Source organism: Peromyscus leucopus, chromosome X (genome assembly GCF_004664715.2).
Source record: "Peromyscus leucopus breed LL Stock chromosome X, UCI_PerLeu_2.1, whole genome shotgun sequence".
Lineage (NCBI taxonomy): Eukaryota > Metazoa > Chordata > Mammalia > Rodentia > Cricetidae > Peromyscus > Peromyscus leucopus.
Window position 1 is genome coordinate 119312027 of NC_051083.1, and position 26609 is coordinate 119338635.

Here is a 26609-nt window from a genome sequence, read left to right on the forward strand (position 1 = left end):
CTCCCACATAAAACCTTGGGATGTGGTACTCGTACTGGTAACTTCGGTGCCAGGGAGGTGGAGACAAGACTAGCCTAATCAGTAAGCCTCAGGTCTCAGTGAGAGAGCCTGTCTCAAAAAATCAAGTGAAGGGCTCCTGAGGAATGACATGAGACTGATCTCTGTGCATACCCCACACTCACATGTGTACACACATGAACATATATATGTCCCCCATAACATGTGCAAAAAATGTTTTCATCAGATGGAAATACCAAATCTAAGGGTTAAAAGGGCCAGGGGTGGAGGGAATGGGTTTCTTTCGAGAAAATGTTTTAAAACAAGACAGTGGGGATGGTCACACAACCTTGTGCCTACATACTTGTGTTAAAATGGTGATTTCTAACTGAGTGAAATGGCTCATACCTGCAGCTATATGGGATGCTGAGTCAGAAGGCAGCTTGAATTCACAAGTTCATGACCAGACTGGGCAAACACAGCAAGATCCAGACTCACTAACTAACTAACAAATAAATAAATAAATAAACAATAGCAGAATGTAATTAATACATGATTATTACATTATTTACTGTAGTTAAAAGGAAGAAACAAAACAAAAAGCCTACTTTAACAATGGACCTCAGCTATAACAGCTCAGGTGGGAAAGAATAAAGACTGGTTCTGCTGGACTGTGATGACATTCGCCTTTAATCCCAGCACTTTGGAGGCAGAGGCAGGTGATGTCTGTGAGTTCGAGGCCATTCTGGTCTATAGAGAAAGATTCAAGACAGCCGGGTCTACACACAGAGACATCCTGTCTTAAAAGCCCAAAACAAACAAAAAGACCAGAGTTTGAAGATGCATTTTTTTTTCTGTTCCAAACCTGGAACTCTGCTAAATCACCAACTAAATGCATAGATCTGATTATTATTTGTTAGACTTGCCAGTGGCCTGCATTCATAGCTTGCTTGACACTTGGTATCACCTTTACATCACCACCAGTGCATTTTTATTATAACGAAAACAAGGCTTGTTTTATCTGAGACATTTATTTCATATGGCACATACTTACAGAAAGTATTTCAGCACATGACATTAGTAGAGAAAAACATCAGAAGCCCATCTTTTAGGATGATTGCCTTTTGCTGTCTACATGTAAGAAGTAGTATCTAAAAATAGATTTTAAAGCTAAGGCCTCCTGCCTTAATACATAACAAAGGTAGCAAAGGACCAAGAATCAGAACATAAAATCACCTCCTTTTGGGAATCCCAGATTGGTGGCCAAAGAACACTGGCCTATTTTAAACCATTCGTGACTCAACACTGAAGCTTGTTGGTGTTAGGACAAGGAATGTGTTTGCTACTTTTGTGGACTCACATCACCTGTGTGCACATGTGCGAATGCACACATGTGTATGTCTGTGTGCCTGGCACCAGAACTGAAGAACAGCACTGCTCCTGTCTTCACTTGTGGCAGGCATCCACAAAAGGCAAGCATGCTTGGTTTCTGTGTCCCAAGCCTGAGTGGATACTGAAGGACAGGCCTGGGGAGCAAGTCAGAAAAGGCTCTAAGTACACACTATTTAAAGGAAGTAATCGTACTCTGCGAGACAACAGCCAAGTACTGTCACAACAAAATAGAGCTCATTTTGTGCATAAATCCTGCTAGGTACTTCAAGATGAAACACTGATGAGAGCATGAAAGATACTGTTGATTCCAAACTTAGGTTTTCTGGTTCTGGCATTTGGAGGTATCAGCACTGGACAGGGATGACAGCTAAGTTTAAAAAGTGTATGTATGGGGGGTTGGGATTTAGCTCAGTGGTAGAGCGCTAAGGCCCTGGGTTCGGTCCTCAGCTCTGGAAAAAAAAGTACCTATGTATAGGCGATAATGGTGTGTTCCTCTGCAACCTTTGCTGTCTCTTAGGAACACTGGGGCAGAACTGTAGTGAACACTCCGAGTTCCTCACACAGTCTGGTATGCTCTACGAGAGAGAGCAGACTGTGTTTCTAGTGTCACCACTAACCAGAATCAACTCTGTTAGGGTTTCCAAGAGATCCTGGAATAGAGACACTCCTTTAATAGGATTGTTTGAGGGACTGAAATTGATCATTTAGAGAAAACATCCTTGAGGAATCCCTTGACATACATCCATTGATAGGAAGTCCAAGAAAGAGACAATAGAGAGTTTTGACAAGGAAAACAAATCTCTTTACTTAAACTCTTACTAGAGAACAAGGTGACCATTGCATGGGATTTTTTGTTTTCCTGGTTTTTGATGGTAAATTCCTTTGCCAGTTTCAAGTATGGAGGAGACAGCTTTGAGTCTTGGCCTTGGGAGTTTTAATGCGGAGTGGAAGCTGATCAATCTCCTAGGCTCCATGGGGTTTATATATCTATATATCAGGGGAGAGAAGAAAAGAGTAGTCGAGTAGGTGCTTATGGTGTCGAGGTAACTCACCCCAGTCTCCCTTTGGGCTGACTCCCTGACCAAGCCCTCTGAACATTCTGACACCCTGCTGCTCTTCTCTAAATGTCCATCAACACCGGAAGAACCTATACTGCTTTTGGCAAGGAGAGCTGTTTTTGGCATGCGTGCATGCCTATACATGCCCATATGCATGCTTATGTCCCAGTGTGGAGGCCAGGTTTAGCTGTCCAGTGTCTTCTATTGGTTCTTTGACTTTTTTTTTTTTAAATAAATACAGGGTCTCACTGAATCTGGAACTGACTCAGCTTACATTGGCTGGCCAGCAAACCTCAAGGCTCCTCCTGTTTGCCTCCCCAGTGCTGAGATTACACCTGTCTTTTTTACATGGGTGCTGGAGATCAAACTCAAGTCCTAAAGGTTTCCCCCAACTATCTTCTCAGCCCTGATAAGTTTTTTTTTTTTTTTTTTTTTTTTTTTTTTTTTGGTTTTTTGAGACAGGGTTTCTCTGTATAGCTTTGGAGCCTGTCCTGGAACTCGCTTTGTAGACCAGGCTGGCCTCGATCTCACAGAGATCCACCTGGCTCTGCCTCCCGAGTGCTGGGATTAAAGGCGTGCGCCACCACTGCCTGGCGGAAGCCAGGTTTTGAAAACTTATATTTTATATGTGATAGGAGATGCAGGGTGCAGAAATTATTATCGCTATCTATTCTCTCAAATATAACTTAATGGAAGATTCTTCTAGATCATTCCTGCAGACTCACCACTGTCTTCTTCCTCTCCTCCAAATGCCATCCTGGAACAGCCATAGGAAAAGGGATTTTCGAGATCAGTTGTTCCTCCAGCTAGGTTAAGTTGCGAAAAAACCTTCGTCAAAGGAGCAGAAACAGATTTGCCTCTCTTCTTAGTGTCCGAAGGTGCCTGAGGAGCTTGGTGAGCTGTCATAGGATCCTTCGAATGGTGTCTGCTGCTACCAGCAGTGGTCTTTGTGACAGGTGATTCGGTCAAGTGACTAAAGTCTATGATTTTGTCACAAACCCACTCCTGATTGGTGGTGACACTTAGAGCAGATCGGATGGTGGGATTGGCTTCTCTTGTTTTTCTGGTTTTTACTGTTCGGGTAGGTGGCTTTTTGGTAGGCATCCTGGAATGAAGTATTGTAGTTAGAATCCTGGCTATTCCAAAACCATGAAAGAAGCTTTATCATTTATTTAACCTCCGAGAAGTGCCTTGGATATAATAAACACACTTTCCACATCCTAAAATGAAAAGACTGGAAGGGACCATGTAGGTCACAGAACACACTGGCATTCAAATTGTATCTTAGACAGTGCTAAGGTACCCTGAAAATACCAGGGCACGTGAGCAGCTGAGCATGCCCAAACCCAGGAACTCTGTGTGTGTTTTGTGTGTGTGTGTGTGTGTGTGTGTGTGTGTGAGAGAGAGAGAGAGAGAGAGAGAGAGAGAGAGACAGAGAGAGAGAGAGACAGAGAGAGAGACAGAGAGACAGAGAGAGAGACAGAGAGACAGAGACAGAGAGAGCATACGCATGCACACTAGAGAGAGACAGAGAGAGAGACAGAGAGCATACGAGTGCACACTAGAGACAGAGACAGAGAGAGACACACACACACACACAGAGTGCATACACATGAGCACTGAGGCTGCCACAGGAGGATACGTGATGCTCTGCTCTACCACTTTCTACCTGAACCTGGAGCTAAAATGGCAGCCTGCACAAGCTCTAGAGATCCTCCTGTCTCTAGCCCCCAATCCCATCACTGGGGTTATAGGTAGGCATGTGGCCATACCTGGCTCTTTTTGTGTGATGCTGGGATTTGAACTCGAGTTCTCATGTTTGAGCAACAAGTGCTCTTCCCTACTGAGCCATCTCTGCAGATCCCCGCTGCCCCTCTTAGAGTCAGTTAAGGACACTGATGGTAAGAAGCAACTCGAGAACTGGTACAGGAGTTGAATGCGGTGCCCCTTTCCAACCAGAACCAGAACTTAGCCCCTTGGCAACCACTCCAGTGGGCCTCAGAGCTCTAGAATATTTTAGGCTATCATCTGGGCAGTGTTCCTTTTCAACAAACAATTCCCACTGCCCCCCGCCCCACTTAACCTCTGAGCCTCTTTACCCAGATGTGAAATGAGAATATGATTATCCATCTCTAAGTAACAGTGAAAATGAAAAGAGATAGTATTTTCACATCTTTGAATATCGAGTATCCACTCAATAAATGAAAGCACATTCGTTCACCATGCAAACACAAGTAATTTGGTGTCACAAGAATCTGGGTTTGAATTTGGCAAATAAAGCCTAAAGCCTGTATGTGCCTCAGTTTGCTTGTCTGTAGAAGATGGGGGTGCCAGACAGTGGTGGTGCACCCCAGCACTCGGGAGGCAGAGGCAGGCAGATCTCTGTGAGTTGGAGGCCAGCCTGGGCTACAGAGCGAGCTCCACGACAGGCTATACAGAGAAACCCTGCCCTGAAAAACCAAAAAGATGAGGGTGATGATCTTGACCCAGCAAGACTGCTGTGGGCACTGTTTTGTTTGCATTAAGTAGGGTGCTTGACATGAGATTTGGTAGAGGCAAACTAAGTCTTCAAGCAGTAATAAACATTGCTCAGGATTCTAAGACTGTCATCCATCCTTCCCCACATCTATTTGGATAAAGACAGTGCTCAGTGACTCACTTGATGCCCCTTGCTTGAGTCGTGGAGTCCTTTGGGTCGTTTTGTTTGGCAGCTTTCGTGTTCCCATTAAAATGTATTTTCTTCTCTGTATCAACCTTACCTGATCCCGCTTGCAAAAACACTAGCTTTGGGGGCCTTCTTTTGGCATTTTTGTGATACTTTTTGTGTTTGGTTAATGTTTTCATTCCTAGAGGGGGAGAAGAGAAAGCTGGAATTTCAACCAAGACAAGAGAAATCAAAGCTCCGATCCTGCTGTGCTAGGATGTGTGTGTCCGTGTGTTCGTGTCCGTGTCCGTGTCCGTGTGTGTGTCCATGTGTGTGTGTCCGTCTGTCTGTCTGTCCTTGCCTAAGGCAAGAAAGGCCGGCAGCCAAGGCTCTGGGGCCCAGTCAAGCCTGAGCAGCCTCCATGTGACAGGCCAGCTGAGGGCCTGTCCAGCATGTGCACTAATTTGCCTGACTCTTCATTCACTGGTAGTGATGGGGAATGTTTCTTTAAGGAATCTCTTTGCTAGTAAAGGCTGATGGGCCGGGCAGTGGTGGCGCACGACTTTAATCCCAGCACTCGGGAGGCAGAGCCAGGCGGATCTCTGTGAGTTCAAGGCCAGCCTGGGCTACCAAGTGAGTCCCAGGAAAGGCGCAAAGCTACACAGAGAAACCCTGTCTCGAAAAACAAAACAAAACAAAACAAAACAAAAAAAAAAGGCTGATGGGTCAAAGGTCAGAATGATTCCTTGATTCCCTACCCTTGCCCTCGATCTGCCTTTGAGTCTGGTTTTTCTTCAAATGTCCTTACTGCCTTCAGCTCTCCTGACTGAAAAGCAGACCCTGAGGCTCTAGTCACTGTATTGGGACTGCGTTTTCACGAGACTGCTTAAACCCCGTCATCATTTGGTAGTACCACTGTTTGCTTCAGTGTCTAACCATGAGGACCAAGCAAACCTGCGGAAACATCTCAAGGGAGTCCTCATCACTTTCTGTTTCGCCTTCATCATCAGCTTCATCCTCTTCGGATAGGCAATTACCAGATATTTCTGAAGCCTATGGTTAGCAGAGAAAGTCATGTTTTAGAATTTCAAAGAAGTAAGAAGACTAGACCGATGACTAATTTTTGGCATTTTGAATAAAGGGTAAAAAAAAAAATCGGTCTAACTGGTCTCATGATGGGCAGCTGGCTTTAATTCTGTCCTTCAGCTAAGGCGATACTCGAGGATAAACTGTTTCCTTGAACAAGAGTACAGGCAGAACCAACAGCCTTCAATTCACATTCCTCCTCTACCAAAAGCTATTGGGATCCAGACCCTCGACAGCCTTCACCCAGAGTTCCAGAAGAGATGCTACCAGTGGCAGACTAATCTGAGGGGTTCACTAATAAATCTAGACACACGAAACTAGTCCATACACTTTATTCTTCTGAGTCAGTTCTCTCCACAGCTTCTATTCTGCTCGCAGGCCTAGCTCCTTTCTTGCCTGATTCCTCTCTACATCTTCCTGCTGTTCCCTCTAAGTGCTATCTTGATTCCTTCAACTCAGTTCTGCCCCATCTTGGTCTTTCTCATCTCGTTCTTACCCACCTAGTTCTTCCCTGTCAGGCTCTTCCTCATCTCCCATCTTGTCCTTCTAGTTCTCCATCCACTTCTCCAATCTAGTCCCCCAAGTCTCTGAGGTTTACAGTTATATACCCATGCAATAACAATGCGCTGGCTAAGGCAAGGTCCCCAGGCTTGAATTCTTATGGGGCATAAAGGCAGATAAGAGTTTTCCTCAGGCAGTGACTGTCAGGGTTTTACAACCCTGGCTCGAAGCAACCCTCTGTTCAGAATGCTAGTGAAGCCAGAGTGGGAAGAGTCAGCAAAGAGCAAGATGAACTCGGGAGCAGCTGCTGATGTAAAAGGTCTTGGGCCAAGGAGTTGAATGAGCTTTGAGGCGGTGACTCAAATGACGTCAGAAATGACATTTCTATCAGACACTGTGCTGCTCCTTGGTGGTGGGGATAACTATGACTAGTAAAAAGAGCAGTTTGTAAATGAATGTAACTGGCTCAAATGTAGAGAAAACACAAGCCTTGAGCGCATGCGCTATATTCAGAAGACATGTTAGGAGAAGCAAATAGAAAACAGATGCAAAAAGCAGTCACTAGAAAGGGGGAAGGTCTAAGTTCATTTGCTGAAATGAAGAATTCGGGTTCACCAAAAGGTATTAACAGATAGGAACACACACCTCCAAAGGACTCCTACTTAGGGCAGGCAAAAACTCCCGTAAGTCAGTAAGGAAAGGCAGGTGACAACATAGTCACGTGATGGGAGAAGCATGTCACCAAAGTGACGCTCAAATGTTCAGTAAGTGCACAAAAAGTGCTTACGTTACCAGAAGATGTTGATCAATTCAACATTGACATCAGCAGCTTCTCCCCAGCAGAAAACGACAATAAGACAAGGCACAGACTGGGAGAGGAGAGAGCTACAAATATAACAACAAAAGTAGGACCTAGAGCCTTCAAGGAACTATCTAGAACACTAGGAAAAAGACAAACTAACCCCAACATTTTAGGCAAGAAGACCTAAGCAAGCATCCATGCAAGAGAACATGAAAGCAAACTAGAGACAGAAAAACAAGCTCTGGGTTTTTAAGGACCAGGAAAACCCAAATGGGCCATCATACTTCATTACCACCAGACAGGTAAAAAGGAAGAGATGCCAAGAGCAGGAAGCAAGAGGAACTCATACACACTCTGGTGGGAGTGGAGACTACCTTTGAGGCATTCACATCTGTCTTCCTTGTCCGCTTCATTATTTCTTCAACCCTCTATTCAAAGGGAAATAAAAATGAAAATGTAAAAGAGATTTTAAAAAATAGTGGCCCTGAAGCAGGTGATTACCCCATTTTATAGCAAGCAATGCCTGTAATTGTCCCCAAGCCACAGACTTAACAAAAGTCTTGGGGCAGCAGCTGGGTTCCTCTTTTGTCCCGATTTCAGCCATAAAATGCTGTGAATGGCAGCAATTGTTCTTCTATACAACACCAACACCCAAATGGCAATTCCGTGTTCCCATTTTCACACAGACTAAACATATGATTGCAAAGCAATTAGAACCCTTAGACCACGGCAGGCAAACATTAATGAAAACAATGCGCTTCAATGATGCTATGGTTCTAAGAGATCTTGTCCCCAAACCAACCGAAGATGGAGGACGATGTTCTCTAGGGAGGGATAAGAATTCTACCCACTGCATAAGGTGAGGGGAGCTGTGGTTTGCTGGCTGCCTCAGAGTGACAGAGACCTGGCAGTAGCCCAGCCTCGGCAGGGACTTCTACATGAACCACATGGAGTTACATAAAATGAGGCCCTACCTTACAAACACCGGCCTTTCTAACAGGCCTCCACTCCCCCCCACCTCCACCCCCACCCCCATATGTAGTGCCATCTCCTGCCCAGTCTAGAAGAAACTCTAAACTTCCACTAACCACTGTCAGCCTGGAGTCATCCTGCTAAAGGGAACGTTGGTCCTACAGGTTGGGTATATTGAGACATTGCTATAATGCCATCCATGAGGTACAAATAGCACCAGTAAGAGGGTAGCTTCCTATATAGAAGTCAGCACCTTTGGATGGGCCACCACAGTGGGCAGACAGCTGGGAACTAACACACATCTGATTGAGGATTTTCGGAAAAATATGTTGCTAACTTGCACCCAGCTTTAACACAAAGCACATGCAACAGAGAATTACCTTTTTCCTTTCTAATCTTTCTTGCAAATTTTGTAGCATAATCTTTTCCTGTTCCTTCTTTCTTGTTTCAGCAAGGTCTTGAGATTTCATCATGGTGTTGTTCCCTTTCTAGGAAAATTTGTGCCAAAATATCATTAATTTCAAAATATCTGGATGACAAGGAAGTTTTTAGCTGAAAAAAATTAAATAGTTGCAAGCCTGGTAGCCATTTATTACCCATTTTCAAAGCCTTGTTAAAAAGCACAGATTGAGGCTAATGTCTGAAATGCTTCAGACATCAAGGTTACACTTCTGAACATGTGCCTTCCTTAAATCAGTGGTTCTCAGCCTTCCTAATGCTGGGGTCCTTTACTGTAGTTCCTCGTGTTGTGGCGATCTCCAACCATAAAATTATTTCCATTGCTACTTCATTTTGCTAGTTGTGAATTGTAATGTAAATGTCTGTGTTTTCTGATGGTCTTAGGCAACCCCCGTGAAAGGATCCTTCGACTCCCAAACAGGTCATGACTCACAGGTTGAGAACTATTGCTTTAAAAGCATGTGTTTTTGAGTTATTAACACAGCAAGGAGTCAACTTTCTTACATTCCTTAAAAGCTATGGAAAAGTTTGTAAAGGTTCCCTGCCAAGGAATACATGTAGACACAATCATTTAAGGAGATTACATGTAACCAGTTCTGACGAATGACATCCTGAAATTGGGAATATAGATTGGGCTATGGCCACGTGGGTTTTGGAGACTGCAATGTGAAAGTGCAGCCCCTCGAGAATGCTGTCTGCAGTGCAGCCCCGCCCCCCCGAGAATGCTGTCTGCAGCACAGTGGCCCAGCTGGCTACTCAGCATCGCAACTGCACTTTCTTTTTTTTTTTTTTTTTTTTTTTTTAAGATTTATTTATTACATATACAGTGTTCTGCATGCATGTCTCCCTGCAGGCCAGAAGAGGGCACCAGATCTCATTACAGATGGTTGTGAGCCACCATGTGGTTGCTGGGAATTGAACTCAGGACCTCTGGAAGAGCAGCCAGTGCTCTTAACCTCTGAGCCATCTCTCCAGCCCCGCAACTGCACTTTCTTTCTTTTTTTTTTTTTTTTTTTTTTTATTATAGTTTCTGTCTGTGTCAGTCATTTGATTTGTGAGCCCCATGTGTGCTGAATTAACTAGCTTGGAAAACAGCATGCTCTTCTGCTGAGCATCTCTCCGCCCCCCCCCCCGCAACTGCACTTTCTAAGCAGGGTCGCTGGTACAGCAGCAGTGGCGAGGCTACAAACCTGTAGCTGTCCTTTCTGCTCTTCCGGTGGCTCGAAATGTCTCAATGCCAGATCTTTTGCTTGCTGCTCATCTTTGCGAGGTGAGAATTCTGCTGGGACTTCCTCCACTCTCTCTGCCATACCTTGTGATTTTTTAGCAGCACTGAGGGTATTTAAATAACTTTAGTATTTTTCTTAGAAGCTAGCATATATAGTTTGCAGGCGTATGGAAGCATTTATGGTGAAATTGCTTGAGTATAGTAATACAATACATCTATGGGAGATTTACTATATTTTCTAGGCTTCTTACTACCCAAGAGTTATATGTGACCCTTTTTAAATGAGGCCTTCGGGCGTACAAAAGGATTTCTAAGAATGACTACTTTACATATGTGCACATATGCAAGAGAGGAATGGTCGAGCTTTAATTATGTTGGTCTTATTTAAATGTGAATGCACCCAAGCTCACCTAGGGATGATGATATGCAATCTGGAGGAGGGTCTAATGGTGTGCCAGTATTTAGTGCTTTCAAATGCTAATTAGCTCTGCTTGCAGAAGACAAGGAACAATAATTTCCAAGTTATAAATCTCTTGCTGTTCAAAGTATCTCCTTCCTCTTTTTTCCAAGCAACTGTACTTTAAACACTACTTGGAAATAAAGTCAGTACTATAGTATTCCTTGTCCTCAGTGGACAGGGGTTTACAAGATACAACACAAAATGGGTCTCAAGATGAAATAAGAGAACATTTCAAGTTCAAGTCAACATAGCTGGACTTGAAATGTGTTGTCAGGGACAACCTTCTAGGACTAATTCATTGGCTAAATGGGACCCTGGTGGCATAGAGATGAATCTCATTATCTCTCTGTGTCTGTCTGCCCCCATTCCACGTCCCTCTGCCTTTCCAGTGAAGGCAAACAGAAACAAACATCACGCAGTCGTCTGGGTGCTGCCGCTGAGATGGAATCCCGGAAATGATCTTGGTTTCTTTCTACATTGGCCTAGCATACCTTAATGGTGCTGAATGTATGGAGACTGAAAAGGATGTGAAGAGATGTTACCACTCTGCTCAGCCAGTTATAGCACCTTTCCAAGTGTTTTCTACTTTCTTTTTTTATTAATACTTTTTTTTTATGTATATGGTGTTCTATCTGCATGTACACTGCGTGCCAGAAGAGGACATCAGATTCCATTATAGGTGGCTGTGAGCCACCATGTGGTTGCTGGGAATTGAACTCAGGACCTTTGGAAGAGCTGTCAATGCTCTTAACCACTGAGCCATCTCTCCAGCCCCGTGTTTTCTACTTTCTTCCTTCTTCTTTTTTTTTCCATGGGGAGGGTTAAGACAGGGTTTCTCTATGTAACAGCCCTGGCACTGTTACCACAGTGTTGTGCAACTGTCCTGGATCTCGCTCTGTAGACCAGGCTGGCCTCGAACTCACAAAGATCCGCCTGCCTCTGCCTCCCAAGTGCTGGGATTAAAGGCGTGCGCCACTGCAGCCCGGCTTTTCTTCCTTTCTTTACTTGACTACAAAGCAATGATTGACTTCTCACCAGAGAAAAAGTTAATTGCTGTTTTGAAACCTAGAATTTGAGGGCAAAACTTCAAAGTGTGGACTCCCACCAAGTTCAAGGCTAGAAAGGACGATTCTGTGATCACCTTTGCTTTGTCTCTTTCTGGACTCCCTCACTCTCCTTGTTGCCTGTTTGTTCAAAAGCAGCATGGTGAGTCTCTATGGAAACTTTCATGGCCGATTCACTGCTGGGCATACTTCTATTGCCAGATTCTAGTTTAAAGAAACATGTGAAACAGTTGGTTAGGGAATCTATTTCTTCTCAACCCCGCGAAGAAATAAATGAGACTCCCCCAAACATTAAAAAAAATGAGCACATACAAAAATTAATCACATGCTAATTAGGGGAATTGTTCAAAACGCCAACTCCTCCCTAGCAAAAGAATTAGCATGTTGTCTCTTTCAAACAAGTGCACATTCAAATACTCAAAATGCAATGATCTGTTTCTACTTCAGCTTACCTATTTAGAGAGGTAAATCAAGGACTCTATGCCTGATCCAAATGAAGAGTAAAAGTCTCAAATACTCAACCAATCAAATAATATCTGGTATATGTGTGGAATTTGTGTATCATTTTTATTGCGTCTACCTGAACTTTGACAACTCTATATACAAGTGGTTATACAGTGGTAACTATAAGTAACAAAAGAAGCCAAGACTATCATTAAAATAAGATGTATTTTACATGTATCTATCTATCTGTCTGTCTCTGTTTCTCTCTGTCTCTACACACACACACACACACACACACACACACAGAGACACATTCTCACTATTTACTGTCCTGGAACTCACTCTGTAGACCAGGCCAGCCTTGAACTCACAGAGTTCTGCTTCTGCCTCCCAAGTGCTGAGATTAAAGGCATGCACCACCATGCCTGTCTCAACATGGAGGCATATTATAATATTAAGTTTATATAACTATTGTTTTAGATAAATTATGTAGAAATGAAAATTTCTAGACACTAAGAATGACTAACTCATAATAAAAATATCATTTGATACAGAGAATTCATTGGAATTTCTTATAAAAGCTGAATTCCCAGTACATTTGAGACCAAGTAGCACTGACATGTGTAAAAACGCATGTTACAGGCAAAGTAACAGTGTGAACATGCATACAACACAAATCAGGATATGCCACATGCCATGTATGTATATGGAAACTGGCCTGTATCTGATGAAAACTTATTTAACCACATGTAGCTAAACTCTTGAAGAACAAGCTAATATCCAAGCTGGAATGGCCCACAAGGATCATAGACCAACCCTCTCATCCAACTTATGCTTCTAACAATGGTTCTAAAAATGAAATTTCCAAGCAGAGGGGTGAGTAAGCAGAAGTATTCCACTGGACCAGTGTTTGGTTAATTCTCTTTATCTAAAAGAAAGACCACTCCTCGAAGTCCTGTTACATACAGAATAAAACTGTGATGATTCTCAAGTACTTCAAGATTTTCTGTGTTGCTAAAATTAATTTCTTAGGGAAAGAATTTACCTGTGTTGATCATACGCTTTTGGACAATTTCTTTTTTCTTTGTTATCATACTTAATGCATTTGGCACATACAGGATATTCTGAACTGGGGTTACTTTATACAATAGAGAAGTCTTCGCTGATACTTTTGATGAGACTGGTAGAGGAGATGGAGGTCGGATCTTTTGATTCTGCCTGCTGAGAAAAAGTAACAAATGTGTGCTGATTACTTTTCAGTATATAATTATAAGCAATGCAACGCATTGATACTGTAAGGTAATTATAAACTGGAAATTTTTGTAACGGAGAAATAAAGCTACTTCACTTTTCCCATTTCCAATTGTTTACCTTGCATTCTATATTATTTCATTTAGGAAACACTGATATGACATTTGTTCCAGTAAAATGCCTTTCAGAAATAAATGCAAATAGGTTACTTACACAGCCTTCATGGGAGAAGGTGGGCGCCACCCAAGTGTGGGGGATGATGGCCATCTGTAACATGGTATATGGGATGGTAGCTGTTTCTTGGTGGTAAGGTTTATGCTTCTTTTGCCCACTTCTGGGTTCTGAACATACCAATTAAATAAGATAAAAAAGTTAATAGCAATTATTATACTATACCTTTCTTTTCATAAGAAAATATTCTGAATAAAATAGTCATAGTCCCTGAAACCTCCAATTTTCTTTTAATTCATGAAAATTAGATATGTTTTTTTTTAGGCTATGAAGTTACACAATGTGTGTATATCACAGAAATAAATTTTTAAAATCTTCTACTTCAAAATCTAATTCCATTTCTAGACCTCACTGGATGGTCCAGAACACTCCTGAAAAACCTTTTTCCTCCAAGTATTTCACATTAACTGCTTTACAAATCTCTGGAGTCTCTCCTTTGAGCCTTGGGAGGTGTTTTCATGTCATGGGAGGCATTTCTCCACTTGCCTGAGGTGAAACTTCCATCAACATCTCAAGGAGTGCTTCCACACTCACCGTGCCTAAGGCCGTGCTTCCTTCCACACTCACCGTGCCTAGGCCGTGCTTCCTTCCACACTCACCGTGCCTAGGCCGTGCTTCCTTCCACACTCACCGTGCCTAGGCCGTGCTTCCTTCCACACTCACCGTGCCTAGGCTGTGCTTCCTTCCACACTCACCGTGCCTAGGCCGTGCTTCCTTCCACACTCACCGTGCCTAGGCTGTGCTTCCTTCCACACTCACCTTGGGTGGCGAGGCTTCAACATTCATCCCATGCCGTGCTTCCACACTTGTCTCAAGGTTAAATTCCCCGCTGCTCTTAGGAGATGTTTCTAGATTTCCTTCTGAGGCCACAGCACTTGCTGAGTCCGTACTTAATTCTGGTGAGGTATCTGTGCTTGCCTCAGGTGAGGCATCCATGCTGACAACAGGAGATATTTCCACACTCACAAAGGAGGATGATCCGGTACTCAGGACAGGGGATGAATCCTCACTCACGACGGGGGATGGTTCAACACTTGAGGAGGCATCCACATTCACTGTGGGTAGTTCTTCAACATTTGATTCCGGGTGCCTTGTTGAGTTCACATCAGCGAGTACTTCGTTATTCACCTTGGGAGAAACATCCACCTTAACTTCAGAGATGTCCTCCAGGTTCTGGAATGTTATTTCCACATTCGCCTTAGATGGTTCTTCCAAGTTTGCCTGAGAGGGTATTTTCACGCTCATCCTGGGTAGGGTTTCTGCATTCACCTTTGCTGGTCTTTCCACATCTTCCTTGAGAGGTGTTTCTACTTTATTTGTGGGTGTTATTTCTAATTTTGCTGGAACTGGCATTTTCACTGATGATTTACAGAACATTGTGGAAGACTTTAGCTCATCACTGGTAAACATTGGTACAGTCACATAGCGGAAAACGTATTTGGTCATTCCTATAAGTGAATGAGAAAAGAGTAAAATTCCAGAGAAAGGTAGTAATGTGACTAGCTAAAAACACTCCATGTGCACAGTATGAGAACAGAAAGGCTGTTCAATAGGAAGTACAGGAATTTCACACACTGTAGGAACTGCTCAGTGAAATGTACCATTAACAGAGTAGAACCATCAGAAATTTAGTATTTCAGAAGCAACATCAACAACAGAGGTCCTGTAATCACAGGGCTTCACTACAAATGAAAATAAACTGGCGCTGTAAAACGAATACTTGCAGCAAAACATTGTATTTCAAAATCTCAACCACATTTTTAAATGCTTTATTTATTTTTATTGTATGTGTGAGTGTTTGCCTGCATGCCTGGTGCCCTCAGAGGCCAGAAGAGGAAGTTGGATCCGCTAGAACTGGATTTGCAGACAGTTGTGAGCTGCCATGTGGATGCTGGGAACAAAACCCGGGGCCTCTGGAAGAGCAGCAAGTGTTCTTAACTGTTGAGCCAGGCCTAGAGAGCTCAGTTACCATTATAGGTAACTATACAAAATACTCCACACTTGATTGTTTTAGAACAGAATTAACAGGCTGGGTGGTGGTGGCGCATGCCTTTAATCTCAGCACTCGGGAGGCAGAGGCAGGCGGATCTCTGTGAGTTCGAGGCCAGCCTGGTCTACAGAGCGAGATCCAAGACAGCTAGGGCTACACAGAGAAACCCTGTCTCAAAAAAAAAAAAGAGAGAGAGAGAAATCACTTTAAGAGGCTAGGTATAAGAGTTGATGCCTGGAATGTCAGTTCTCAGGAGACTGACTCAGTAGGATTGCTATAAGGTTAAGGCCATTCTGGAGTACACCAGGACTACAATGTGAGATCTATAAAATAAGAGGCATTGGGGAGTGGGGGGGGGACTTTGAGATGGCTCATTGGGTTAAGACACTTGGCACTAAGCCTAAAGACTTGAGTTCAGTCCCTGGAACCCACATGGTAAAGTCGACTCCCACAAATTGTCCTCTGACCTTCACACACACATTGTAGCTTGTGTGCACATGTATATGTACATATATACAAACAATCAATAAATATAAAAATAAAAACTTACTTTAAAGAAATATTTCAATAATTATGATTTTTGTGTAAAAATCAGTAGTAAGAACAGAAAGTTGGGGGCTGGAGAGATGGCCCAGAGGTTAAGAGCACTGGCTGCTCTTCCAGAGGTTCTGAGTTCAATTCTCAGCAACTACATGGTGGCTCACAACCATCTATAACGAGATCTGGTGCCCTCTTCTGGCTTGCAGGGATACATGCAGACTGCTCTTTCCAGAGGACCCGGGTTCAATTCCTAGCATCCACATGGCAGTTAACAACTGTCTGTAACTCTAAGATCTGACATCCTCACACAGGCAAAACACCAGTGCACATAAAATAAAAATAAATTTTAAAAAAGGCAACATTAGCCAGGCGCTGGTGGCTCACGCCTTTAATCCCAGCACTTGGGAGGAAGAGGCAGGCGGATCTCTGTGAGTTCGAGGCCAGCCTGGGCTACCAAGTGAGTTCCAGGAAAGGCGCAAAGCTACACAGAGAAACCCTGTCTCGAAAAACCAAAAAAAAAAAAAAAAAAAGGCAACAGATTAAAGCTTTGTTTAAAATAGGGCCAATCTTTATAATTTCCAAATGAAAATTCATAATGTTTGAAATGAATCAAAAAAGTAGTCCTTCGGTACAAATCCAATTATAATAAAATTAATTTATTTCTTCAGCTTTGCTCTAGACTCTATCATATGCCAGGAATTATGTACCTTATGGAAAGATAAAATTCTTTTTTTCTTACCATAGTACATTCTTTTAGTTCAAGAAGGGATAGTTTGGCTTGCAGTTTCTTTAATGCCTTTTTAAGTTTCTTTTGAGACTAGAGGATAATTGCATCATTTCCTCCTTCTGTTTCTTCCCTCCAAACCTCCCCATGTCCCCCGTCTCTTCCTCGCTCTTTCAGATCCATGACTTCTCTTTTCATTAGTTGTTGGTACATGCACATATACACATGTTCCTAAATATAATCAGCTCACTTTGTATAATGATACTCACATGTTTGTTTTCTTGAATGACTTTTTAAGCAACATAAAAACTGAGCTAAACACATTTCGTTCAGCCAGTACTTAAGATCCATACTTTACTCACCAGGCGTGTTGTCTACGTGTTCCAGAGCAACATTGGAATGCAATTGGTTGTCTTTTCTATTCAGAGAGGAACTTCGTTTACTCTCTGTTTTTCCTAAATATGAAGTGCAAAGGAATGTTACTTTCCTAGAGACTAAGATTTCAAGAATGACTCATTCATTTTATTAAACAGTTTAAAATTCTTTTTAACTCTTGCTTGTAAGAATTTATTTAATTTCAAATATTATGTAGTTTACAACCCCAAACTTAAAAAATTTACTCATTATTGTAGTTGAGGTGGAAATAAAATAACTTAGAAAATTATGACAATCGCCGGGCGGTGGTGGTGCACGCCTTTAATCCCAGCACTCAGGAGGCCGAGGCAGGTGGATCTCTGTGAGTTTGAGGCCAGCCTGGTCTACAGAGCGAGATCCAGGACAGGCACAAAGCTACACAGAGAAACCATGTCTCAGGGAAAAAAATCATTAGCCAGGAGGTTGTGGTGTACACCTTTAGTTCCAGCACTCAGGAGGCAGAAGCAGGTGGGTTTCTGTGAGTTTGATGCCAGTTTGGTCTATAGAGTGAGTTCTAGGAAAGCTAGGGCTATTACATAGAGGAACCCTGTCTCAAAAACTAAACAAAATGAAAATGATAAAAATTAATAGGGAAGATGCCTAAAGTTGACACCACCCATCTCCCTAAATTGTGAATATGTAATCTTTAGTTTTAGACACAATCCACAATGGTTTCTAAGTATAATGGATAATTTAATTATAACTATTTTTAAACCAAAAACCATTTATATTTGCTATAGATGTCACAAGGTAACAAAACTGTTTATAAGAGAAAACAATTGGCTTTATGTAAGTACTTCCCATTTTATCTGAAAGATTCTAGCTCAGGATACTGAGGGGTAGCCATTTAAACGAGAATTCCTTTTCTTTAAGACTTGTAAAATAAAGTACACATTAACACTATTGTGCCACATGAAATTCCTTGAATTGATAACGTGATGAGCATAGCCCCAGAGTTGTAAGCCAGTCAGTCATGTGACTTTGTCATGTACTCTTTTCATTGACATACTTCAAGAAATAATAATCAGCTTCTGCCTTGCCAGTGCTGGACTTATGAGTGCATACTAACAGACTTGGATTATTTTTAAGTGGGTTCTGGAGAGCAAAGTCGAGTCTTAAAGCTTGCAAGGTAAGTGCTTTACTGACTGACCTATTTCTCCGGCCTTGGCCTGAGTTCATTACCAAATGAACAAACAAAAAACAACAAGGATTGGCTAAGCTGACTTTGTATTTGTCATTTTGGTGTTGATTGTAAATTTAGGACATAAGGAGTAGAACATGTTGCAGATATAGCCATCTACTAATAACTGACAGTTAAAAATGGACATTAATGAACTTAAATTTAGCAACTATTGCCAGGTGGTGGTGGCACATGCCTTTAATCCCAGCACTCAGGAGAGAGAGGCAGGCGGATCTCTGAGTTCGAGGCCAGCCTGGTCTACTGGACAGTCAGGACTACACAGAGAAACCCTGTCTGGAAACCCCGCCTCCCCCAAATGAACAACTAACTATATTACTTACCAGATTTGTCAATGTTGGTCGCACCGCCCTCCCACGACCACCTTTTCTGTCGTTGGTCGACACGATTGCATCGCTCCATTGTACGAGACACAACAGCCTTGAATTTCTCCTGTTTAAAATAAAAATGCCAGGCCATTTTATGTGGCTATTATATTACCACTAATTATTGTTTCTAAAACTAATCCCATCACTGCATTCCTTTTCAAGTAGGTGAAAGTCTAAATGAATTGGAGACAAGTTTTAATTTCATCAATGAATACCAGTGCTATCCCTGAATTATTAGTTTTTTATTTTGTGGATACTACATCAAGAAATTGGCCATGCTTCCCTTTTCGCTTTTTCTCATTAGGAAACTCAGAGGCAGACTTCTGCAGCCAAGGTACAAAGCCTGGGTGGTGTACTTTTAGGCATGCTAATCATACCTCTACTTCAGTTTGCCCACCTCAGCTTTCACTTCCGCTGGCTGCCCTTAGTCATGTATTTCACCACATAGTATAGTTTATTTTGTAGTTTCCCTTTTTTGGTATATGGAAAGAAACAGGAAAAGGTGACATGCCTATGTCAAATCTATGCCAAAGTTATTTTTATCTATGATGTTCATATCTATAAGAGTTTAAATCCTGGTGCTCAGTAAGAATTTGTTTTAAGGCGAGTAGTGTGTTTATCTTGACCTCACCTGCAACCTGAACTGGTCAGGATAACAGCTACACAAATCACATGCCACACTGTGGTAGATTAAGTACAAGTTTAGGAATGAGTTCTTTGCTTGGCGATTTCTCATTCCTGTACTATAATATACTATGGACTGTGTTCCAGCCAGCAAATCAACTTCAGGGCCAGAGGTTTCCTATTACTTCCTAGTAGCAACTGTTACAGAAGACCATCTTTACAGTGCCTGCCCTGTTCCTCTTAGGCCAAAGAGAAACCTGTTAACCTCCTTACAATGAATGTCCATGTACCAGGCTGTGGCCAGGCCTCACCCCACCAGCTCTTTGGAGTGGCTGCCCTTTGCCTTTTCTCCCGCCATGTCTCTGGTTCCCCTTCTGTCTACACTGATATTTGCTTCTGTTCCGTTCTGTGTTTTCTCTCTCAACTTCCTCTTTTACTAAGATGGACTGTCTCTGTCCACCAGGAACCCTCTCTCACTTGGTATTGTTCCTATTCTATGTTTGTTAATTCTCAAAACTGTAATGATTTGTACTCTCTCAGGGAATCACAGGATTAGGTAAGTTGGAGAAATCGGCCTGCCAGATGGGACCTGCGAGAGGTGGGGTGGTAGGTTTGGGGTCTTTATGCAGCTGCTAGCGAACAGTTTTGAGCTAACCCAAGCCAAGGTACGCTGTGATTGCATTCTAAAGGCCAACAGAGTTCCGTTTCTGGACCTCCACACCTCCTCTTTCCTCCCTGAAATTACTCTTGAAGCACTTGGACTGAGGAGGGTAAGGAAAATGGAAAAAAAAATAGGAAAAACTGAGGCCGTTCCCTTCCTCTCTCCAGGGCCAGTGAACGCAGACAAGGCTAAGCAGTAATTGAGCTGCACACAACGGCCACTGAACGGGCAGACCCCGACGTTGCCTACTTTGTCTTCCGCCTGCTTCTGTTTTCTTTTTTCTTCTGCAGATACTCGGCGGCGTTCGTCCTTTTCCTTCTGTTCCCTCAGTTTGCGGTGTCTTTCTTCCAACTGTTTTTCATACTGTACCTTAGCCTTTTGTTCTTTCTCAAGCAGTTGTTTCTCCTTGTTGGCTGAAACAGTCCAGGTACATTTTCATGGTGTTAAAGCCAAGCAAAGTTTTCAACATTAAACACAAAGAAGGAAAAATGTCACTCTATCTCATTATCATTCTTAGAGAACATAGCCTGGTCCAGTAAATAACATGGACAGTTCATGTGTGTAAATACATATGGCCACTAAAGAACCACTTTTCACAAGGTGTTCACTGTACTGGGAAGAACTGGCATTTCTAAACCAGATGACTCTTGGCCTATCCAAACTAAAATTCTAAAGCAGGAAGAAATGTTTTCTTTCATGTGGTATTTTGCTAGTTGGAGCTAAGATCAAACTGTATCAGAAAAACATGCTGTGTTTTAAAACATAAATTAAAGAACACATGGGCTGAATCTATATTTTGCTTCATTCTACTCTGAAACTTCTTTCAAAGTCCTCATCTCTCCAGATACTGTTAAAGAAGTGGGCGCTACAGGAATAGACTTAGAAGTCAACTCAAGCTGGAAGGGCATGCTTTACTATATTCAGGGTTTCTGACTACAACCAGAGGATCTTATCTGTGCAATTATCAAATATCCTCCCTAACATCACCACTGCAACGAAGATCATTTATAGCATTCCATTTGCATAAATTTGAGCATTTATTCCGTGAGTTGATTTAGATCAAAGAAGAAATACATATAATTACAAAGCATGCTCCCGGACTGGAGAGATGGCTCAGAGGTTAAGAGCACTGACTGCTCCTCCAGAGGTCCTGAGTTCAATTCCCAGCAACCACATGGTGGCTCACAACCATCCATAATGAGATCTGGTGCCCTCTTCTGTCCTGCAGGGGTACATGCAGACAGAATGCTGTATACATAACAAATAAATAAATCTTTAAAAAAAAAAAAAAAAGCATGCTCCCAAGTTGTAGGAAGTCTTCATTTATACCAAGTCCCATTTTCACTGAAACCCCATCCTGCTTGTTTCCACAATTGTTGAAGGAAATTCCAGGCCTCAGTTTTCAGATAACTGAAGCTACTCCTTCAAAATTAAATAATCTGGTCACAGGTTCTTCATGAGCCTTCTTAATGTGGATTGGTAAATGGACTTAATTTCATATAATATTTTACATAAAATTACAATATATCATATAAACAAATTAATCAAAGTGATTAAAACCAAGTCAGAAATATATAACATATACATAAAGGGAAATGTGACATAAAGGGAAATGTAACATACATACCCTCTTGCTGACGTTTCCTCTCTTCTCTGCGTTCTTTGGCTAATTGCTGTTTGATATCATTTTTAAGGACAGAACCATCTAAAACTACACAAAAATAATTACCCATTAGTATTATATTAATTCTATGTATTTATTATTTATGTTTTCTGACACAAGGTTTCTCTATGTAACAGTCCTGGCTGTCCTGTAAATCAGGCTGGCCTCGAGCTCACAGATATATGCCCCCCTCTGCCTCCTGAGTGCTGGGATTAAAGGTGTACACCACCACCACCCGACTTATGATATCAAATTTGAAAGCTACAGCACTGATATATCAAGACATTATTGAAAGTATACCAGGTGTACATGACGATCTCTTAGTAGTAACTGCAGAAGAATTAATACCACGTTTACGTCGCCGTTCTTCGGCTAGTTCTTGAGCCATGGCAGCTAGAACACAGAGAAATAAGGAAAAGGCATTAGCTATTAATGGTTAGTACAAGGACAGCAACCAACAACCATTTGTCATTGATGGTAAAAGGTCAGATCATTTCTGTGAAGTAAAAAAATTACTGCTTAATCTTGGTCAACCAAAGATTGGGCTGGGCGGTGGTGGCGCACGCCTTTAATCCCAGCACTCTGGAGGCAGAAGCAGGCAGATCTCTGTGAGTTCGAGGCCAGCCTGGTCTACAGAGCGAGATCCAGGAAAGGCACAAAGCTACACAGAGAAACCCTGTCTCAAAAAACCATAAATAAATAAATAAATAAATAATAAAAAATAAAAGACTGGAAAGTGTGTGGCATTTGTGGAGATGAAGACAGTTCCAGTTGTGGATGGCAGGGGAGCACAAGAGCGGGTAGATGAGTAAGAAGGTCAGTGATGAACAGCTGTTTAAAATGTCAGACAAAATGCTACACCATTTTTTTTTTAACATTTTGCAAGAAATTGAGGGGGAAAAGTTTTGTCAAAATAAATGAAGAATTTGGGCTGGAGAGGAGACTCCATGGTTCTGAGCACTGCTCTTGCAGAGGACTCGGGTTCAGTTTTCAGCACGTACTTGGCATCTGACATGTCTTAAACTCACAGTTCCAGGGGCCCCGATGCCCTCTTCTGGCCTTCACAGGCACTGCATGCCAATAGTGTATTTACATCCATTAGGCAAAACATTCACACACATAAAATCAAAATCTTTTAAAAATTAAGAATGTATAGACTCAAATGTAGAAGCAATGTACTAACAATTAGATACTCAGAGATTGAGCCAAATATTATAAGACATTTATAATTTCCCCATATCAGGTACTTTCTAGGCTATTTGTACACTAGTTACCCAAGTGGCTTTCAAAACAAGACTGAACCTTCCCTACGGGAGTGGGACTCAAGCACTTGGAACTGTTTACAAAGTAGCTCTTTTTCTTCTTCCTTTCCTTTCCTTTCCTTTCCCTTCCTTCCTTCCTTTCCTTCCTCCCTCCCTCCCTCCCTCCCTCCCTCCCTCCCTCCCTTCCTTCCTGTGGTGGTTGAGATAGAACTCCGGGCCTCTAATATGCTAAGCAATGTACCCTTCCCCCATGAAGGCACACCTGCATGCCCCCTAAGGCTCTATTCTAATGCACTGTGAAGTTACAAGGACAGCCAATGTTAAGGTTTGAAACATGTAAGGCAAATACATATAAATTATACCAGATATATATGCCTTCTGTTGACATGCAGAAAAGTGGTCAGTAAACATCAATAAGGTGATATGTAAATTGAGGGAAAGAAAGAAAAATTATAATGGACATTTAGACAGAGTCTAGAGGATTCCTGAACCTTGAATTCCATGGATGATTGCATCTAAAATTCCCCACAATCCTGGGCAAGGGCCTGGATGGAGAACACTGAAAATTGTTTTCGGAGGTTTTTGTTTGTTTACTTTTGTTTTTCCTGACTCTTTGAGGCAGGGTTTCTGTGTTTCTCTGGGTAGCCTTGGTTGCCCTGGAACTTGCTCTGTAGATCAGGCTGGCCTTGAATTCAGAGATGCGCCTGCCTGGTAGAGGGCATTCTGGGATTGAAGGCGTCCACCACCACTGCCAGGCTTAGTTTTTACCTTTGTGCAAAAGCACAGCAAATATGCTCCAGGTCATACCTCAAGTCTGGTTATTAACTATTAAGAGATTCAAATAACTGAGGTGCTAGAGGGATTGGCCCAGTGCTCACAGAATGAATGGTTTCTGATGTTGGCTGCATTGGAGAAAAGCTACCTGGGACTCATTTTAAGAGGTAACTTTGAAAATGACCCTGAGATTGCTACCCCAGGGATCTTAATTTCAAAAAAGAAAAAGGATTTGTTTGTAAGCCCTAGAGACCTAACAGCTCAGATAAACTATAACCTAGTTAAACTTAAAGATTAGATTCGTCTCTGCTTTACTCAACTACTATTATTATTTTTGTGAACACATTAATTCTGAGTAGCATACTAGCACAAATTCTTTTCAATCTGTTCTCTAAAGAAGAAAACGTTTTTTAAAACTTTCTTTGGTCTGCAACAATTGATTCCAGGAGAAGAAATGACTACTGAAAGCTTACAGATAAAGGCTGGTGAGAAACTGCTGTAATCTTTTATGCCCAGCAGCTACAATGGTTAAGAGCACATTTCCTCCCGAGTTCTGGGAGGCAAAGCCAGGCAGATCACTGTGAGTTCAAGGCCAGCCTGGGCTACAGAGTGAGTTCCAGGAAAGGCGCAAAGCTACATACACAGAGAAACCCTGTCTCGAAAAAAAACCAAAAACCAAACAAAAGGAAAAAAAAAAAGAAAAGAGAAAAGAAAAAAAAGAGCACATTTCCAAGCAGACTGTCCCATTCTAAATATTAACACAAATACCAGCCTGTCTAATACAGCACACATTCAAGCTGTGGAAGCTGCCCAGGATTTCTGAGTCTGGGATTCTGGCTGCTAGACTAACTTTAAGGTTTCTCCAGCTCTAAGACGCTGATAATCTGGCTCTCAGCCTCAGTAGCTTTGCCTGCATTTTTTTTATAGGAGCCTGTCTTTGAGTAAGCTGTACTCAACTGAGAAACCATGTGTGGATTTAAACAAACAAGAAGGGAAAAGCGACAAGTTAGTTACAAAGTTTTATGTGCTCATAGGGCTGAACAGTTTTAATTTAAAACAATTGTGTAGAAAATATGAAATGTGTTCTGATAAAATAAGTGTAGTTCTTCAATACATAGCATTAGCCTACTACAATTCGGAGAAAACCCATTAAGTGCATGTATGTTCATCTAATGAGTGTTAATCCATACATACATACATTTATAAAATGTATGTATGTAAATGGCACTGTGCACCCCACAGAGGTTGTTTAGGACACCCTTTTAACTCATGCAGTCAAGGTTCTAGCAGGCGATGAAATTGACCTTTTGGCAAAAACGTTTCACTTGACTTTACCCCTTTACTCCTACAGAAAAGGCTGAGACCAGGAGGGCAGTTCAACTGGTGTACTATGCAAATCCAACCTAATGTACAAGAGGCAGCTAGCATGTAAACAACGGATCAGGATTTAACAACGTCAAATCCCCCCTCTTTTGCATGGCTTAAAGCTTTTTAAGTTTGAAGTGCTGTAAATGCAAACAACTGCCTCATAAGTTTAGCTATTTTCTAACATTTAATAAACAATGTTAGGGGGTATCAGACCACAGCTCCTTCAATATATTGGAATACACGCTAGCTAATTTCCATTACTTTACACTAATACCAGGGAGCTATAAATGTCAATAAACAACATAGCAATTGATTGCAAACCCTCTAGAGTCTACAATCAACTAGAGGCTCAAGGAATATTACTTTGCCCCTATGGAGTGGTAAAAGTGTACTTGCTTCTGACACTTTTGAAAAGTTGATTCAAAGTGTTCTTCAGTAACATACGGTCTTCGAATCTTAGCCAATCTAAATTAATTTTTTAATTACAATTTAAAACTCCCTAAAGATTTCAATAGCAATCAAAATCATTTTATTCACAGGCGTATCTGAGGAAACTAGACTGTTAGCAAGCCGAAAGCAACCAGCAAGAAATACTACCTCCTCACACAATTTCCTGAATTAAGCAGGTGCGGCCAAAATTGGTAAGAGTAACACACCCCTGCCAGCTTTTTATTTTCTCCCCTAGACGGGAAAAGTTTTGATTATAGGACCTGTTGAGGAGAAAGCATTGCTAGGTGTAGATTCTCATTCTGTTCAGGCTAGGGACAGTCACGTGCTATTGCAGAGCAACTTTGCAGAGAATCAAGTCTCTTCCCAACTTCCTAAGCCCTAAGTCCCAGTTCCCTCCTCCCTTGACCTTGACATGGAAAGTACCAACATTCTGGGATACTGGGAAACCCCAAACTTCCTGATCCTGGCAGGGCCACCCCGACTGCAGCGATGCCCAGCACGCACCAGCGCCCACTCATCCCTGCGTGTTCCTGCAATTGCGCGGGTGTCACTGGTCTCTGACGGCAGGCAGGGCTGAAGCCCGGGTTCGATGGCACCCGTCAGGCAGGAGCCTTTGGGCCGTTGACAGCACTGACCAACCGTTTCTCTCCTATGTCCCGGGCCTCCGGTCTTTCTTGTACCATCCCAGGGTGTTCAGGGAGATGAGGGGACCACAGACCACATAGGACGAGGGGACTGCCCACAGAAAAGTTGCCCAGCCACGCCACTCTGCTGGTCCCTGGGGCTACAGTAACCGCACTGCCCCCATGGGGGCCGCTATCCCCCTGAGGGCTTCCCAGCCCACTCACCCAAGCGTTCGCGTAGACTCCTCAAAGATGTGTTGCCACTGATACCCGCAAAAGCGTGGTCCGCCATCTTCGGAGCGGAGTTGAGAACCACTGGTGGTTCTTGGGCGGCAAGGCGCAGGCGCCGCCTCTGCCTCTG

General features: G+C 42.4%; 1 protein-coding gene across 1 annotated transcript; it reads right to left on the reverse strand.

Moving 5' to 3' along the window:
• Positions 1-593: 593 nt before the first annotated feature.
• Map7d3 (MAP7 domain containing 3) lies at positions 594-26609 on the reverse strand. The gene is made up of 18 exons (XM_028889900.2): positions 26474-26609; positions 22072-22164; positions 21736-21819; positions 20358-20521; positions 18779-18887; positions 17206-17298; positions 14349-15037; positions 13572-13699; positions 13153-13325; positions 11741-11867; positions 10102-10243; positions 8833-8940; positions 7855-7908; positions 6046-6144; position 5931; positions 5107-5293; positions 3173-3552; positions 594-2376 (listed from the first exon to the last, which is right to left on the reverse strand). Exons 1-18 carry the CDS (start codon positions 26538-26540, stop codon positions 2369-2371), a joined length of 2706 nt encoding a protein of 901 aa, XP_028745733.1. The 5' UTR covers positions 26541-26609; the 3' UTR covers positions 594-2368.

Coding starts and splice junctions, on each gene's coding strand:
- Map7d3 (XM_028889900.2), bottom strand. CDS start 26,540: ATGGCGGACCACGCTTTTGCGGGTATCAGTGGCAACACATCTTTGAGG. Junction 21,820..22,071: donor GAGATCGTCATGTACACCTG/GTATACTTTCAA, acceptor ATTTTTGTGTAG/TTTTAGATGGTTCTGTCCTT. Junction 18,888..20,357: donor AGAAGCAGGCGGAAGACAAA/GTAGGCAACGTC, acceptor TATTTTAAACAG/GAGAAATTCAAGGCTGTTGT.